The sequence below is a fragment of the Anser cygnoides genome, chromosome 19 (assembly GCF_040182565.1).
Source record: "Anser cygnoides isolate HZ-2024a breed goose chromosome 19, Taihu_goose_T2T_genome, whole genome shotgun sequence".
Lineage (NCBI taxonomy): Eukaryota > Metazoa > Chordata > Aves > Anseriformes > Anatidae > Anser > Anser cygnoides.
In genome coordinates this window covers 5,922,913-5,940,582 of record NC_089891.1, presented here as the reverse complement: position 1 = coordinate 5,940,582, position 17,670 = coordinate 5,922,913, and the positions used below count along the sequence as shown (strand labels likewise).

The 17,670-nt window shown below is 44.7% G+C and overlaps 1 protein-coding gene across 1 annotated transcript in view; it reads right to left on the bottom strand.

The window, feature by feature from the left end:
• GGA3 (golgi associated, gamma adaptin ear containing, ARF binding protein 3) overlaps positions 1 to 17,670 on the bottom strand; it is a 23,302-nt gene extending 5,632 nt beyond the window's left edge. The window contains exons 1-16 of the mRNA XM_048064206.2: positions 17,477 to 17,670; positions 12,039 to 12,123; positions 11,268 to 11,343; positions 10,663 to 10,761; positions 9,703 to 9,826; positions 8,610 to 8,713; positions 8,013 to 8,093; positions 6,665 to 6,802; positions 5,439 to 5,520; positions 4,877 to 4,993; positions 3,612 to 3,881; positions 2,686 to 2,753; positions 1,961 to 2,283; positions 1,199 to 1,464; positions 865 to 1,034; positions 6 to 116 (exon numbers count right to left, since the gene is read on the bottom strand). Coding sequence (XP_047920163.2) covers positions 6 to 116; positions 865 to 1,034; positions 1,199 to 1,464; positions 1,961 to 2,283; positions 2,686 to 2,753; positions 3,612 to 3,881; positions 4,877 to 4,993; positions 5,439 to 5,520; positions 6,665 to 6,802; positions 8,013 to 8,093; positions 8,610 to 8,713; positions 9,703 to 9,826; positions 10,663 to 10,761; positions 11,268 to 11,343; positions 12,039 to 12,123; positions 17,477 to 17,516 — 2,154 coding nt within the window. The 5' untranslated portion in view covers positions 17,517 to 17,670. The remainder of the gene's footprint in view (positions 1 to 5; positions 117 to 864; positions 1,035 to 1,198; positions 1,465 to 1,960; positions 2,284 to 2,685; positions 2,754 to 3,611; positions 3,882 to 4,876; positions 4,994 to 5,438; positions 5,521 to 6,664; positions 6,803 to 8,012; positions 8,094 to 8,609; positions 8,714 to 9,702; positions 9,827 to 10,662; positions 10,762 to 11,267; positions 11,344 to 12,038; positions 12,124 to 17,476) is intronic.

Here is a 17,670-nt window from a genome sequence, read left to right as displayed (position 1 = left end):
CTCACCTTCGTAGGATTTGCCAGAAGCATGACTTGGGTGATGGCAGCAGGTGGCTGGATGGGATTGAATGGCGACAGCTCTGTGCCAGAGGGTGGTTGTAACTTCACTTTCATGGACTGCAAACAAACAAACAAACAAAAGTGGAAGCTCAGGGAGTACCTCCTACCTTAGGGAGGATGGAAGATTTATGCACAGGCTGGGGAGATAACAACAGACATCCAAGCTGAAGGAAATCCATCCACATGTGAGAATGAGGAGACAAGAGCCAGCTCACTTGCACAATACAATAGAACATGAAGACCAACAAATCAGTCCCAACAAGTCAGCCCAGAGTAAAAGCACTGATCAGGTGAACACCAACAGCACCTTCCTACCCCAAGTGCTCTTGTGGCAGAGGTTTTAAACACAAGCATTTTCATGACATGCAGATCATAGCTGCTTGGGCCAGTTTTCAAAACTGGAACCAGCCATCCGGAATTACGTAGGTGCAGTGAGAACCAGAATGGAATGTATTTTCAAATTTAAGATGTCTTTAAAAAATTCTCATTCCCAAGGACCTCAGGGGTGGCTCTATCCACGTAACAGTCCTGTCATTATGCTATCTGAGCCATCTTCATAGCCAGACACGGCTGGATTGATTTTAGAAAAAAAAGAAAAATAAAATACATACTACCTGCAGTTTTTAATCTTACCCTATTTAGTGTTTTCTGCCTCTGACAACCACCTTTATGTTCTGGAAGCAGCCAGAGCACTGCCTACAGAAAGGCAGAACCAGGCTGTTGCATCCAAGTCCCTGAGTTCAGACCCAGGCCTAACCAGAAGTGCAGATTCACACTGCTGTGGGTCCGAACCACGGATCCCTACCTTAGGAACAGCAGCCTGCAGCACTATGTTCTTCACAGGAAGCGGTGCCGTGTTCAGCATCGAGACTACCACAACCAGCACATCCGACCGTCCTGGTGGGCACTCCCTGGCAAAGTGCAAGAGGATCCGGAAGCCGTTCTTGTCATAGGCCGTCACCGGGAGGGCGCTGCCTGCCACAGAGAGCAAAGAGGAGAGGAATGCAGGTGTATGCTTCAGAAGACAGTCTGACGCTTGGCTGAGATTTCTCATCCCTGTTCTCCACTTCATGAGCTTAGTCAGGAAGCTCTGCTTTTAAAAAATGTTCAGAGAACGGTGAAAAATGTTAAGTACTTACTAGGCTTAATGGATTCCAAGGGAACGTGGACGTTGGCCAAAGAAATTTCAGGTGCTTTCATGGGACTGCCTTGCTGCTGGAATGATGCTGGCTGGAAGAGAGGGCTCCCTGAGCCAGCAGTGCAGCTGCTTGAGAAAGGAATTGGAGGGGCTCCCGGGGCAGTGATGGGCAGCCCTGCAGGTGCTATTAATGGAGAAGAGGTGACAGGGGCTGGCAAAGCAACCCCAGGGAACACTGAGGGAGTTGCCATGCCTTGGGTGGCAGTCCTAGAAGACAAAAAACATGGGAAAATTAAGCTGAAAGTGAAGCAGGCATTTCACCACGAACCCAGAACTAACAGCAAATCACAAGGGCAAAACAGGGGCCTGGAGCCAGTTTAGAGTCTGTGACTCACTAAGGTCTCCTGTAAGAAGCAGACCTACAAGGAAAATGGCATTGGTAGGATTAAACATCACTAAGTCCAGGTGAAAGCAGAGCCTCACCTTGGCAAAGGTGGGCAAGGCTAAGATGGCCAAAGGCCTTTCTACCTTAGCAGCCTAACCTTACGTTGCAGACTTAAATCAGGCAATAGCACAGTTGTTCTCTACCTGGCAGTGTCTGCCTTTCCCTGCTGAAGGCGGAACTCTACTATTAGTTTGTAAAGATCCCAATCACACATTTCTACCAAACTAGAGAGTTGAATGTCTGTCTCTGAGCCTGACACTGCAGCAAGCTTGGTTTTCTAACCACAGAGACAAATGAAAGTCCAAAAATTTTACTTACCCTTTGGCTTCTTCAAGAAGTTGTCCTAACGCATCCATCTTTTGTGACATATTGCTCCCCACAGATGAGCTGAAGTACCCAGGAGCAGCTGGAACAGTCTTGGGAGGCCCCACAGGTGCAGCTGGTCCAGCAGAGAATGCAAATGGTGTGGAGATTGGTGCAGGGATGCTGGAAGCAGTCTGAGAGGCTGTGAAAGCAGAAGGCAGCGGCACTGATGTTCCACATGTGGTCTGGGATGTGTGATGGAGAAGAGGGTTCCCTGCAGGGTTGCAAGCAACAGTCACCGTCTTCGGATTAAAGAAATCCAGGTCCAATTGGTCATTCTGCAAGAGAGGACAAGTACATGCTCTAACTCGCTGCTGTCCCGTTGTAGAGGTGGCACTGTTACAGAGGGAGAGAGATTTACCGCAAAAACAGGTGGTGGGTGGCAAGCAGCAAAGTCTGCGGCCTATGTCAGGACTACATCTGATCTGTAATTTAAGCAAAGGAAGTGCTAACATCATGGGGGACAGATTGGAAACTGAGACAGCCACACTCAGGGATATTTACTCTGTTCAGACACAGCTATCCCAGATCTTGGGACTAAGCCAGACTTCCCCTCCGGAACAGCCGCCCCTCTGCTCGTATGTGTGATCATTTTTCTCCAAGGTGACAAAGTGTGTCCTGAGACCTCCCACAATAGCAAGCCCTCCCTCCCTTCCCCTGAGAAATTCCCTCCTTTGTACCTCAAACATGCTCCACTGGTTGTTTTCTGATGTCTCCTTCACTGCTGCAGGGGCTGGGTCATTCAGGCCTAAAAGGAAAAACAACAAATAGGTTACTGGAGTGGAAAATGAGTTAGGTGTCATCACTTGGAAGTTGTTTCAGTACCAAACTACTTGATTCAGCTCTGCCAGAGATCAAAAGTCTAACGAAAGACTGAAACAGGTTGCAAGTCTATGATGATGAAAAGGGACCAACAGCACCAGCAGCCAACATCCTGCACACAGCCCTCCTAATCCATCCTGATTTTGATTTATGGCATCTCCTGCTATTCATATCTGGGCTTCACAGGCAGGAATTCTGCAGGTTCCTACCAAGCAGTCCCTCTAGGGCACCTTGCTCTTTAGCAGAGCTGTGAAGTCAGCACTGAAATCAGCACCAATGTCTATGCACCCACAGAGATCAGACTGTAATCACACTCAGTGGTTATTTCATTTGCTGCCTACTCTGGGAACACCGGACTTTAATGTTGATTCATGGATCAGTTCTTATATTCAGGATGATTCAAAAGAGCGTCTGAGAAATCCTCTGGACTTTTCCAGAAATAACAGATCTGAAGACATGCAGGATTGACCAGAATCACAGCAAGGAAAGATATACCAATATAAATATTTTGGGAATAGCACAGGTTACTGTTCCCAGCTGCACCATCTGAATCACCAACCTCTCTCAACCATCCCTCAAACTCTACCAAGATCCAGGACAGCCCTAAGGGCTCACTAAGTAATCGACTGGATGAGCCAAGAGCAGGAAGAATCTGGTGTGGCCAAAATCAACGGCATCTCATGCTCCTATTAGCCAGCCCTCAAACTCATGCTGGAGGAAATAAGTGGACTTTTAAAAGCTTAAATTGAGTAACCCTTTTTTGGGCCCCCCAGTGTCTTCTTACCTAAGCACAGAAGCTCCTCATCCAGCAAGGAAAGGGAGTTGGCAGTGCTGCTCTGCTGAGCAGGTGCAGCTTCCACTTGGCTCAAGGAACTGCTCCGCAACTGCGCAAACGTCTGTGGAGGAGGCGGGAGGATGGGGATTTCTGCTGAGGCCGGGGCTGCCGGGGGGGCTGGCGTCAGGGTGGTGGGCGGCATCGGAGGCGGCGGCGTGCCGGAGACGTCCAATCCAGCAAGGTCAATGAGGGTGTTGAGGTTACTCGTGGAGTTACTCCCTGCAGCGGACAGGAGAAGAGCACTACTAGGAAAGAAGGCAAAAGGCTCAGAGCAAGCACATCATACGGAAGAAATCAGTGAGATGGTTTAGATAACGCAGATCCCCCCTTCGTTGTGGCTTACTGCTCTTTATAAATACAGGAGAAAGCCCACATGCTGTCCACCTAACCATTTGCTGCCCACAAGTTAAGTAATCAACCCAGATACTTAGGAAATTTCTATCTGAAAAGCAACACCTGCTCCAGCCACTGCTCCTTCCCCAGCACTTCTTGGAGCATAACTTGTAATCTTCTCAAAACCTTTTGAGCTCAGATCAGACTCTGGGAGATCCTCCAGAACTATAAGGCTACCAGAAAGCTAGAGTCAAGGAAAATATATGCAGTCTGGATCTAGAATTCCCTTCAGTCTCGTTACAATAGGATGCTGTCAGACAACATTATCCATTTCCTCTATTGCTCTTCATGCAGAAATGTTGAAGTAACTCCCAAGTGGCAATCCTGCCACACACAACACGTCCACTTTACATTTCAGTTTCACCTTTGAAATCCCTGGACAACTGGCCTAAATTCACAAATGGAACTGCTGGCAAAACCAGGATAGGACCCCTGGCCTGGCTCCTACCCTCCCGCTCTTGTCCTTCTAGTAAAGTTGTCCTCTTCCTCCATGGCACCATTAGGAGGTAGGACAAATGTGGAGACAAAGATGTATGAGAACTTCCAGGCACACAAACTGTTCAGATGCAGGTTTGCTACTGATGTTATCAGCCATTACAATTACAAGCAACCAGCAACGGAAAATGCAAAACTGTAACGCTGTTGCCCACGAGCATAATTGTTTATCCACTGCTTGGGAGCTGCCTTGTCCCCCTCTTATTCACAAAATCTTGGCCAAAGGAACCATCAATAGCCTACTTTATCACAATTAATAGGAAACCCCGTCCAGAAGACAAAATTGTAGGATTCAAAATTAAACAGTTGGCTTCCCAGGAACTTACCTTCCACTGCTGATGTCACAGGGAGATCCACTTCACCATTGATCACTTGCCCCTCTATTATTTTTTTATAGGAATTTATCACACGGGATAAGTTGTCACTGGCCTGCAGAATATCCCCTACATGCAAGAGAGACAAAAACAACCTCCAATACTTTAGTCACTAATGCTGAGAGTACTCTGTTAACAGCTAAATAATTAACAAGAATAAACACAATTATCTATGAGTTCCATTATTCTGTCTGCCATGCTCCTCTAAGCAAAACCCTGACCTTTCTAGGTCCATATACATTACAGTTAGGATGAAAATGACTCCAAGGTTTTGTTCTCTACAGTAACTCCCTTCCCCTTCCCCAGCAGCAGCTGTTCTCCCCCAGCCTCTCCCTATAATGTCAAGTCCTTGCATGAACATAAATGATAAGCATAAAGAGCAAGGAACTTGTCTTTTTGCTCAAAGCAAAGCACATCCACAGAGGCATCTTTACATCAGCTGATCCCTTGGCGAACCCTTGCATAGTCACAGGTCACAACTGTAGTTAAAATGGAGAAGTGTAACTTATTTTACCCAAGCTGCTGTCATTGTCCTCTGTCTCGCTGGCTAGCTTGAACAGCGTCCGTCTTTTGGTTTCGCACCTTTCGTAGAGCTCCTGGGAAAAGAGATTAGGACAAAGCGTCTTATCAGCCAGGAGCCACTGTCAGCAATACCAGTCAGCACAATGACTGCCCAGGCATTCTATGGAAAGCCCAGAACAGAGAAGCCAGCTTCCCTTGAGCTGGACAGGCTAGCATAGCAGGACAGCCACGATCCCCTGTCCCTGCCCTATTAACAGAACTGTGAAGCATTACATCACTGTGAGAGTCCAAACAGTCTGCATTTTCAACACAACACCTCCCAGTCCTCTCTCACATCAGCACTTTCAGCCCATTCTAGTCCAAATGGGATCTTTGTTCCTTGTATTAGTTGTCCCTAAAAGCACAAGAAAAAACAGACAACCTCTACTCAGTCTGCAACCACACAGAAGAAAGGTGGCAAGAAGGAAATGTTTCACAGAAATAAACCGTTTTCTTAAGCTTCATACCATTGTTCCATAACCTTGTTGTTAAACAAAAGTATAATTTTAAATTTTAAAATTAGATAAAGTGCAACTCTTCAAGGCCCTGAGCCTATCCAACCACCCCCATGACTACAGCAGTAGCAAAGAAGCTGACTTTATCTCAACAGAAAGGGGGCTGAGGGTGGCCTTTGTTTGAGATAAACCGCTATCAACAGTTAAAACGGATCAACTAGTGGTGTAAACATTTCTCCCCAACTCGTTTAAACGACACCCTGGTGTCTGTTTTAATTTTCATCTTCCTGATGTTCTCCCAACCCTTTAATGCTAGCTACAGGGGAGGACATGCTTTCTGCCCCAATCAGCCTTTGGTTTATCCATCCACAGTGCTGTGAGGGACAATTACTATCCACAACCAGTGTGCTCTAATGGTACCAAGAATTAGAAACTGCAGCTTCTCAATTCTGCTACACTGCATCTTTGGAGAACAGCTGTACCTGACTTCAAAAATGTGCAAAAGAGCTATTACCCACTATCCTTGTAAGGCACTGAATCTTTTGGTGAGAAGTATTAAAAACATGGTTATTTTCTTGCCTGCTGTTTACCATGACAGCTCTTGTTTCTTGGCGCTGCTCTCCATTTTATTGCACTATAATTCTTTGCAAAACTCAATGAAATCTGAACAAGAAGAAGAAAGGACTGACTGCAGTATTTCTGGGAAGCAGCAGCTCAGACCCACCTTCATGAGCTCTCTGTCTGCCTCTGACGACTCCTCTTTGCTGTAATGAACCAACATCTCATTCAGCAGTTTTACGTTGTTATTTACTTCTTCCAGCGTGTGCATGCGCTTTGTCACTTTTTGAATCCGAGCCTCATCCTTCAAGGTGTAAACAGAGACATGAAAAGTGAGTTTTCCTGTAAAGGTCCACAGTATCACAACAGGAGGTATCATTTGAAAATAGTGTAAAATTATATCTATTTAAGGTTGAGCTAAAAAGAAAAAAAAACACACCAAAACACCACCACACCACTCTCCATTCATGTGAAGCTTTGTTTATTTGATCATGTTTTCACTGCCATTCTGAAACACTAGAAAACTCTGTATTTCCAAAAAGTCTCATTAAACAGATTTTACTTTATAATTATATTACTAAAAATAGAAGTGTTGAAAACATTGTGTTCCCGAAAGTCCCTTTCTGACCTTTCCAGACTATTTTTTTTTGGTGTGTGCGTTTGTTGTTGTTCCTTGTTGACATTTTATAAAAAAAGACATATTTGAAACAAAATATTTTCTACCAGAGTGTGCTGGTTGTTTCTAGTAAATGTCCACCCATCTCTGATTTGAGATTCCAACTGAAGATGTAGGAGAGTCTGCCCTGGGGACAGGAGAAGCTTGAATGGAAACATTTTGGAAACCTATACATCCTTTTCCGTCTAGGAGCTATACTGTTTTTTGCCAGAGTCACAGTGAGTCATTTCCTGGACTCTAGGGTTTCTAATGCCTGCCATGGGTGGATGCATCACAGCTCTACAAACAGGAAGGTGTTTCCATGAGGCCTGCTTGTGAGAAGACCCAGTCTGATGACTCAGTCCTCGGTAACCAGGGGCAGTACAGAAATGCTCCCACCAAACCCTGATGTGAAAAAGTATCTCAAGCAACAAGAACACAGTTAATTTCAACACAGCATTCAATCCTTGCCACGTCCCATCAGGGACACCAACTGCAGACATTTCTGTGATACAAATACCTCCCAGTTGTGAGCTAGAGTCAAAATTACCAACACATTCATTTCACGCAGCCCTGCTAAGTCATCAGACAGCATCCACTAATCACCTGGACTAGATGCAAGTTTTTCTTAGAAGTTTTAAGAAAAATAGGAAGAGGTTGGTCATTACTGACGGTCAGTCTCATTCAGTCCCCACAATTTAACTAAGGAATATACCAACACAAATGCTCCTGAAGCCTGAGAAACCAAGGTCCTGCCATTCACATGATGCTAAAGCTCTCTCCCAATGTGGGGTTAAATTGCTTAAAACCTACAAAGCACACCACTGATTGGTCCCAGTCACCTACAGGAAGTTCTTACCTCTTTCACCATGGATTTTATAAGCTTGTTTGCCTCTTGTAAATCATCTGGGTTTTTGCTTTTCAGCAATTTGGCCAGAAGCTGTAAGACAAGATGACGATATTCAGGAAACAAAAACCCTTGGGCAAATGGAAGCAGCAAGAAAAATTTAGCGGAACAGTTCAGGGAAAAATACACATAGACCACTATTACAAAGTCAGGAATTATTTATGGGTTTATTGTTTTACATCAGTTGCTACATTCTTGTTTCTGCACAGGACCTGTACTGTCATATTGCAGAGACTTGACACTGCACAATTATTCCTCCTGTACATGATTTTTGGCAACATCTGTGAAACATTTTCTGCCTTCTAGTATTACAGCAGGATGGCACTTTAACAACAAATAACTACATAAGCATAACACAGACAAGTCTTTGCTTGGATTTCAGGTTAGGTGTGTAGACAAAGCAGTCATATTTAAACCGATGAGTTCTTTGAAAGAACTGATCACTTCCCCAGAAATAAAAGCTGAATTAGTGTGCTTTCCTTCCTTATTCCAAACGTGCATTAAGCAATTACTTTTTATCAGTAATTATGATAAAAATCTTCACTATACCTTGGATTTCTCCTCATCATCAAACACAGGGTTTTTGGGGCGAGGCGGTGGAGAAGGAATCAAGGTTTTGTCCACAGGAATCACAGGATCAAACATAACAATCCCTGAAAGCAGAAGGGAACCCACATGGATTTGCAGTGCAGTCCCATCACACAGTGCATCCTGTTAGTCACATGCTGCTGTCAAAGTGAACAAGCTGCCAATCTGTCCACTGATACTAGCACACTGTTCCAATATGCAATACAGCATCAAAGTCACTGAGCATGCTAGCCAAACAAAGAACGTCTTCTTTAATAAAGGACAAAACCCCAGCAACTGTGTTGCCATGTCCATACTGTTCCTCTAAGAGCTCAGTATAACCAGTAGCTCCCCACTATTTGTCTTTTCCCCTTTCACATTAGCTTCTGAGCCACTATGCAGAGTCCCAGACAACCTAGCTTTGTGCAAACTCAAGGGCATGACATTTCTTTGTAAGACTGAGCTGAGCCGGAAAGCAGACAGCAATGCAGGATGGGGTGATGAGCAGACTCCTAACGATGAGTGGGGAAACAGCCAAGTTTCCTGCTTGTTCCATTGCCAAACCCTTAGATTTGTGCTCTACCCCCAGGAGCTTTCCCAGAACCCTTTTTTTTTTTTTCTTTCCCCCTTTTGAAGCCACATGCTTCTCTACCAAGCTTTTTTCACTTTGCCTACACAAGACATTTGTATCAATTTAAAGGTACAATTGTAAAGTGATCTGGTCAAAAGAACAGAAAAAGCTACATGGAGGCTCTTATTTGACTTTAAATTGTCCTTAAATCATTTAAAACTAGTTCCAGAGAAAAATCATCAAAATAAAGCCCTACAAATCAAAACCAAAAGCATTTGCAAGGTGTTTCACTGATCTAGTTAAAAAAAATAAAAATAAAAGACCAACCCAACCCAGCCCCCAGTATAATGACTAGCTTTTCCAAAGACTCAAGGAATTTCTCCCTTGTTCCATCTCCTCTCAGTTTGCCTTGACTCCATCTAATTAGAAGTTGTATGTTTTGTGACACTCCTGCTTACAAGCACAGGCTGGAGGGAATGTGTGAAGGAGCAGCTGACTTCCTACCTTGTCGTTTCAGCATGTAGTAGGCATCCTTGATTTTGGATTCTTCTGGCAGCGCCACTGTCCAGCTATACAGCAATTCAATCACTTTGGTCTTCACCTTTTCCGAGACCCGATCTCCCAGGTACTAAAAATGTGAAAAAGATGGAAATTCTCATCATTCTTTGTTTCTTTTTAAGAATAAAGCCCAAACCCAGAGAATGGAAGTTCAGCAATATACATTAAGAGGTGTATAATCCAAGATCTAAGATGCCATGCTAAGAGGAAAAAGTGCTCAAATGTATCTGAATTAACAGCAAAGGCTTTGTGACTATCTTCAGCAAAAGAAAGTGCAGATACTCTGTTAGTTTCAAAGTGTTGCTATTTAAAAATTATAGCAATAGAGATGCCACCCCCCTGCAGTGTCTTACAGGAAAGAATCTTGGAATACTTCACTGGATTAATCATGTCTTGGGGTGCTTCTATCTATTTTTCACCACATTAAGCTGATCATGGATATCGAGGGACTTGCCCGGGCACTCTTTACAGCAAGTCAGCAGCAAAGTGAGGATTACAACTCTGTCCTGTTGCCATATCTCATGCTCTAATTTCTGTATCACATCTCTCCTCCAGTGATGCTGGCATGTCCCCCCCCCCACCAATCCCATCCCAAGAAAAACAAAACTAACAAGCAAAGAAAACAGACAACCACCACCTAACCATTTTAAATTGATGGCTTAAAATCCCTTGTGCTACATGAAGCATTGTAACAGTACCAGGGCTATATATCAAAAGTAAATAAGCACAACATACTGAGAGAAATAGTAGGAAGAGCATACAGAAAAGTTAACTAAAAAATGGTCTTTGAATATATGCTAATAAACGCAATGAGGCAGACAGAGCACTGGAAACATTCTGGATGTTGCCTTTAGCTTATGGAGGCCAGACAAAGAATAAATAAAATAGTAAGGCTCAGGGACTAACCTTTGGAGACACAACCTTTATTAACTCATTCAAAAAGCGAAACTTTCCAACTTCATTATGAAACCTTCGCCCACAATTCTTCATACAAGCTTCCAGCACCTGCATTCAAGTAACAGAAACGGGAGCTGAAACAAACATCAAAACCCTACAATAACAGCTTAGATGTGCCTGGCTTACAGGGGAGCTGAAGGACCCATGTCAGTGAGACACAGATTCCTGCTCTGGGACAGTGGCACGAATTCCTTGTCTTTAGGAGTGATGCACCAAGACAGGCTGCTCTCCCACTCCCAGCAATGTATGTATGGGTCAGTCACCTCCCTACAAGGGCTCACAACAATAAACACAAGTCTTACCCAAGGATAACAAATGAAAGCAGCTGAAACACAGAGTTATCTCCAACTGCTCTGTTGCTAATGCACAATCTGGACACATTGGTTAGGCAACCGCGCTCCCTCTTCCTCTCCACACCCTCCCAGCAGGGAATTCAGCCCCAGGGCTAGCCCCAGCTAACCCCACTAACACACGCTGTGCTGCTCTTATACTCTGCATGGAAAATGTCAAATGATACATAGCTGGATTTAAGAGAAGGGTCAAGGACTACCTACTGTCAAGGCTTGTACTGCCTCCCATTCCTGCGGCGACTGGATCTTGTGAGCCAGGAGTCTCACAGCTATCTGTGGCCTGAAACAAAGCAGGTGCCCATCACAATGCAGGGGAACATACTGAGGGATTTTCAAGAATTCTACTGTTTAAATGAGATCTTCCACATGATTAAAAGAAATTAGTACTTTTCACATTTTCATCAGTGTACAAAGACTAACAAATCTTCAAGACATCTTTGTAAGCCTGGCTGTTTGCATGTATAAAAGGAAGCAGGGCTGGTCTTCTGAGCCAGCAATTCCAGATTCCTCCTTGGGATGGGCCAAACAACTCCCAGTACAGTCCCCAGCCCAGGAAATCACATCATTTCTCATGAATTAGTTTCCTTTTTCCAAAAGAAAAGACTTCTTCCTTAGCTCACAGGAATGCTGTGACCAGGAGGTTTGTACAGATTTTATGTGAAGACCCATCAAGCACTAACCCTGTTTTACAGACTGAAAAACAGGGTGAGTTTGGCTGAGTGAGAACCCTGAAGCTGCAGAGGTTGACATGAGGCTGATTCAGGATTCATATTTTCCTAGGACTCAGCCTGTGTATAAACCTTCCCTTCACAGAAGGAAAATCAAACTTCACAGCACCTTGTTTCATTTCCAGCCAGATCTTCCTTGTGATATCAGTATATATATAAGAAAAAAAATAAAACTTTGATGATCAAATGACATATTTTAAACTGCGCATGTTAAATTACTAAGTCTAACGTGGTTTGGGACACCTACCCTTCAAGCTCTTTGTTGATCTGGTCACAGAATCCAATGATGTATTCCCAGTCTTCTTGCCTGTTAGATGGGTTAGTGGCTTTATCTTCAGCAAGAGAAAGAAAATATGTTACCAAACAAGCAAAAAGACACAGTATAAAAAGTCATGCATTTCCTAGAGAAAGGCGTTTGACATCCATCGCCAACTATAAAAAAAAAGAAAGAAGTTGACACATGCTGCCTCTGGTCAGGGGAAAGGGTGTTTCCAAGTTGATGCATCCAAATATCCAGCAAGAATCACAGCTTTCCAAAAAGCAGATGCCAAATGTCAAGTACTCAGAAACATGCTTTTTCCACATCGTAAATGAAAGTACAAGAGAAAGTATTTGAGCTGGTTCTGCTTCCCTCTACCTGAAATGCTCTTTCTATTTGGCTATAACAATAAACTCCTTAAAGGCTAAACCCTCAAATTTTCTACATAGGAAATTATTTTTGTATTCCCTGGGAGTTTTGTAAAAGTAAGAGCTGGAAGATCAGATGTTTAATAGAAGTCATTTAGCATTGACACTTGTTTTTAGAGTGTCAGGTGATTTGTTGGATGCCTTATCATTTCTCCTGGGAACTATGAACTGAAATTTATTATTACACACTGAGTTCTTCTTGCAAGTAATAAACACCACAGCCTGTACATGAGTAAGGATTCAAATCCTGCATGCTCAAACAGAGACTGATGCTCTACTGACTGGACTATGCCAAGCTCCTGATGGATCCTCCCTCAGACACCGGGATCTCGCTTATTGTACGACTGCAGAATCCTGAGGCTATCAACATCTCTTTTTGTTATGAAAGTATCTTCATGCATTTTACTTCACTCTGATGGAGCACTGAATTTACAGTAGACAAGATTCCTGCTTTAATCTAATTTTCCAGCTGAGATGACTGGACATGAAGATTTCTTTCTTGCATGGGAAGCAACAATGCACTGTAGCTAGCTAGGGTCTGATATTTAAGAAGCATTCCTCAAGATTTTGAACGAAGATAGACACAGAAAAGAATGTATGAGTTAGCCAGATAATATAGAGCACGGGATGAAGTACAGGGGGAAAAAAAACAGACAGCACACATGCCTGTACTTTAATCATACAGGAAAGCATAACTAAATAACGCAGGCAACATTACAAAGCATCACTTTTTATCACCATTAAAACATATCCTTTTACACTTCCACAAGCAAACAAAAACAACTGTTCAGTACCTAGGCTCAAACCTCACTTCCACAGTGCACCTTAGGACTGCTGCAGGAGCAGAACTACAAGGTTTGCTCACGCTTCCCTCCTCACAAAAGAACAGTTGTAAGGTAATTTTGCAAATTGTTCCATGGGTTGCATCTGTAAAATACTCTGCACCAGTGAATCCGCTTCTGACCTGCGCAGGACCCTCGCTAAGTCAAAGAAGGCAGCCAGGGAAGCCTAGCTGTGGGATGACATCTCGCTGTACCAGCTAAGCTACCAAGCTACTTTTTGAGCTTGAGAGATTCAAGAAAGGCTTACTTTAAAATGTAGCTGCTACAGAGCCAAGCAACTGCTCAAAACATGAGGCACTTAAACCTTATTTCCACGCTCACAGCTGCTAAACACCCTGGAAACATCATGAAAATATGGACGTGTAACAATCTACAGCCTTTTCATGCGAGTCAAATGGCATCGGGCATGGTTTGGTGCTCCAAAGTACCTCTGCTGCTCTGCAGGCCTACATGAAAGAAATACAGTTCTTGGCTGGAGTTAATGGAATTTATTTAATAAATACAGGAAGAGCACAAACAGGGAAGGACACTCAACTAAATGAACTCTTTGTTGGTGACACATCCTGAAATTAGGGAAGAGATCTGGTACAAATGGGAAAATGTAACCAACAGGTCCTTGCCAACGTTAGAAATGTTTGGAACAGCTTTAAAATTAAGGATTTCTTGGAATGACACTGGATTATTTCTCACACTCATATTTGATTCAGATTCCTCTAACTTTTTGAACCAAAAGCTCTCACGTAAAGATAGTAAATCCTCAGGAGAGGGACATTACTGAAGGGAGATTATGTTCTACACGAAGAAACTCCCTATTTTGAACATTCATAAAATCTCCACGTGAAGCCCTATTTCATAAGTTAATGTTCTTGATCAGAAGCTTTGCCCTGGCTCTGAAGATTGATGTTTTTTCATGACAACACGCTGGTTTGTACAGATACCTTAACTGACTCGCTTACCGATCTCAGTACAAGCCATGTTAACACAGCATCCCAGACAAGCTAACTTCCCGTGCTTAACCTTTTCAGCCTCTCCCCACGTGAAGCTGTATCTTGCCTATGAAGATATAACCTAAAACCCTCTACTTTTATGCAGAAAACTTAAAACGTAGGCAGGAAGCTACTACTGCTCTACAAATAGGGGTCAACCCTTTCAAGAAAGGACTAGTTCCAGGAAGAAGTTTGGTGCTACAGAACATTAAATCCTTGGCTTCTCCGTTGAAATTACCAAAATAAGCCCATTTGGTACCGATTATGAAGTTTGATCTTGCGGAGACGTTTGTCTATGAGGCCCCATCCTGAAAATCCCATTGCACAGTGGCGCCCAAGCAAATCTGAATCAGCAGTTTGGAAACCAGTCTCTGCACTAGCCCAGTCCTGTCAGCATCTCTGCCTTAGCTTTATACGACCTAAGAGCAGCATTGTCTGAAAGTTGCTTCATACTTGACCTAAGCATCAGAGCCATTCAGCATTTATTTGCTCTGCTAAACCCCAAAACGCTAATGAGTCAACATTCAGATGCATCATTACATGCGAAACAAAGGTGCTTATTTTCTGTACAGAGCAACAACTGTGGAATACAGGGAATATTAATTGGCTGGTAATGAACACTCATTTTGCTGAGTTTACTTCTCTATAGAGATAAGAGAAGAACTATCCCAGCAAAGTGTTTCTCCTGATCAGGCTTAGCACATGAATTGGGAATACCCTGTCCAAGTGCATCAGAGTCTAACGTTCAGATTCTGTCTGTAGCTCAGGGAAGACAAGCAGAATGCTGACCCATGGTGATACAAGAGAGGAAAAAAAAAAGGACAATCATCATATTTTAGCTGTCTCCATCTGTCAGATACCTGGACACTGCCTAGGCCTGACGTGAATGCGATGCAATAAGCTTCCTTTCAGAAGCAGTAGAAGAGGCAGCACTAAATAAAGTTAAAGGATCCAGCTGTGTTTGTACACCTGACACTATCTTCTAACCTCCTCTTCTATTTCAATTAAGCGCAAAAGAAAAGCCTGCAGACAGGGAGAGAATAGAAGGGATCGCCTTCTCTCACCCCAACTGCCTGAAATGAGACAGGAGATGAAGATGCTAGATCATGGCAGGCTGAAGTACAGATCCTGCTGCAGCATTAGGACACGAGGACGATGTTACTTCATGGGTCTATGACTCCACCTGATGACCGAAAGATAGGGCAGCCTGGAAGGCTGCATACCACCAGTACAGAAAAACCACTGGCAAGGAATTTCCCGTCTTCCTGTGACTGGGAGGTTGGCTGCGCTGCTGACAGTTCTGGCCCTTCCCTTCAGTAAGGGCATGGCAGGTGCACACCCTCAAGGTTAGCATTAGACACGGTACATCTTTTTGATGGTTACAAGAAAAATAACCTCAGGAGGCCTGGTGAAAGCACTCAGAGGCACCAGCCTTTGCACTCTGCCTGCCTGGTGTGCACGACTCCTCCGGTAATTTACGTTTAATAAGTGAACCATGCTTCCTTACTATGGGAGGAGCTGTACAATCACACCAGCACAAACCACCGTAGCAGTGACCAGGCATAAATTTATCATCGTAAACAAGAGCAACACTCAAGCTTTGAAAAAATGTGCACTGCTCTGCAATCAGGCTCACTGCAACACAGAGCAGGCAATAATGCTGCTCACAGCGAGGAGGGCTTTTGTAACGCTGCTCTTCATGTGCTCTCAGTGACAGAGCATCCTACTGCATGGTCAAGGGAGCTAACTCCTCTCTCAACTTCCCCAATTAAAAATAAATAAAAAACACAAAGCAAAGAGCCAGGAAGCTTTCCAGCCTGCACAGCCTAAAATATCCTTCCTACTCGATATTTTCACACACATGCTGAATTTGGTGAGTCAGTCCTCCTCAGAGAAAGATTAAAAGGAAGGTATGTGGGTGTTCCTTCATGTGTCTCGCTGGCTACAATTAAACAGAAAGATATTGACAAACTGTGGGAGTTCAGAGGAGGAGCAAGAATTATAAGGGGACAGAAGGGATTGATCTAAAATGAGAAGTGAGAGCTGAAAACATAGTTTAGCCAATAACTCCTGTAACAGATGATGATACCACGTACGCATTTGAATTTTAAATAAAAATTCAAGGAAGAACAAGAATTATTTCATCTCATTAATGGAAGTACAGTTCCGAAAAGGTAACAGATTTTACATTCTGAAGCATTGAGGGGAATGACAGGATTCTGCTATTTACATAGCACCCAACTAGTTAGGAACTTTGCTCACCACTGTAATCGAACAAGTAGCTGTACTAAAAAAAAGGAACAAAATCCAGGTAATAAATTATCAATCTGCAAGACTGCATCCCAGAGGCAGGAGCAGAAGCCCTATAATTGGAATATATGAAAAAAAATGACAGTTCTGTTTAATTCACAAGTCCCCTCCAGCCCTGGGCCAGACCCTGCAGCGCTGAGGCTCCGCACAGCCAACAGCAAAAAGGCAGGGACAGGGACACAGCAGGGAGATGCTCGGCAATGGCTGTGAGGTGAACGAGTCAATTTTCTTTCCGTCTCTAATGTTTGATGTTCTGTAATACGGAATAATTTTCCTAAACCAATGATTTTTAAATATTCCAGCCTGCAGTCTTCCAATGGACACCCAAAACTCCTGCAAGCGCAGCTAGGCGCAGAGAGCAGCTTGCTTGCTTGCAAAACATGGTTGTATAACACAGGAATACAATTTATTTAGGAAATTCCTCCAGCCCCGAGCCTCACAGACACCGCTCAGACCATCCACGGCGCTAACAGAGAGCCCGGCGGGGGAAGGAGAAGGGAAAGAGCCTTTGTGGTCAGAGCAGCGACAGCTTCGGAGGTGCCGAACAACCCTGCCCGACGTTTTAACAATTAAAGTGCTGATCGCCGGCCCCCCAGCGCTGCCGTGCCTCCACGGCCACGGCCTCGGGGTCCCCCCCGACCCACAGCGAGACCGCGGGCAGGCGAGGGGCCGGGGCCGGGGCGCTCCCCCGCTGCGGCTGCCGGTGGAAGGTGAGGGAAAACCGGCGGAGAGCGGGGCAGGGATGGGGCTGAGGGGGCCGAGAGGGGCTGAGGGGAACCGAGGGGACCCCGGGGTGTGCGTGAGGGAGCGAGGCCGGGGCTGAGGGGCCGGGCTGGGCGGCGGGCCCCGGCGGTACTCACTCAGCCACGACTCCAGGCTCTCCCCCTCCGCCTCCGCCATGTTGTCGGCCCGGCCCGGCCCGCGGCTCCGCCCCGGCTCCGCGAGAACCGAGCGGGGAGCGGGGCCGGCCCTCGGAGCCTCCCCGGCGGCTTCAGGCTCCTCCTCCCCGGGCCGCCCAGGGTCGAGCCCCGTTGCCCCGTTCCGCACCCCGGAG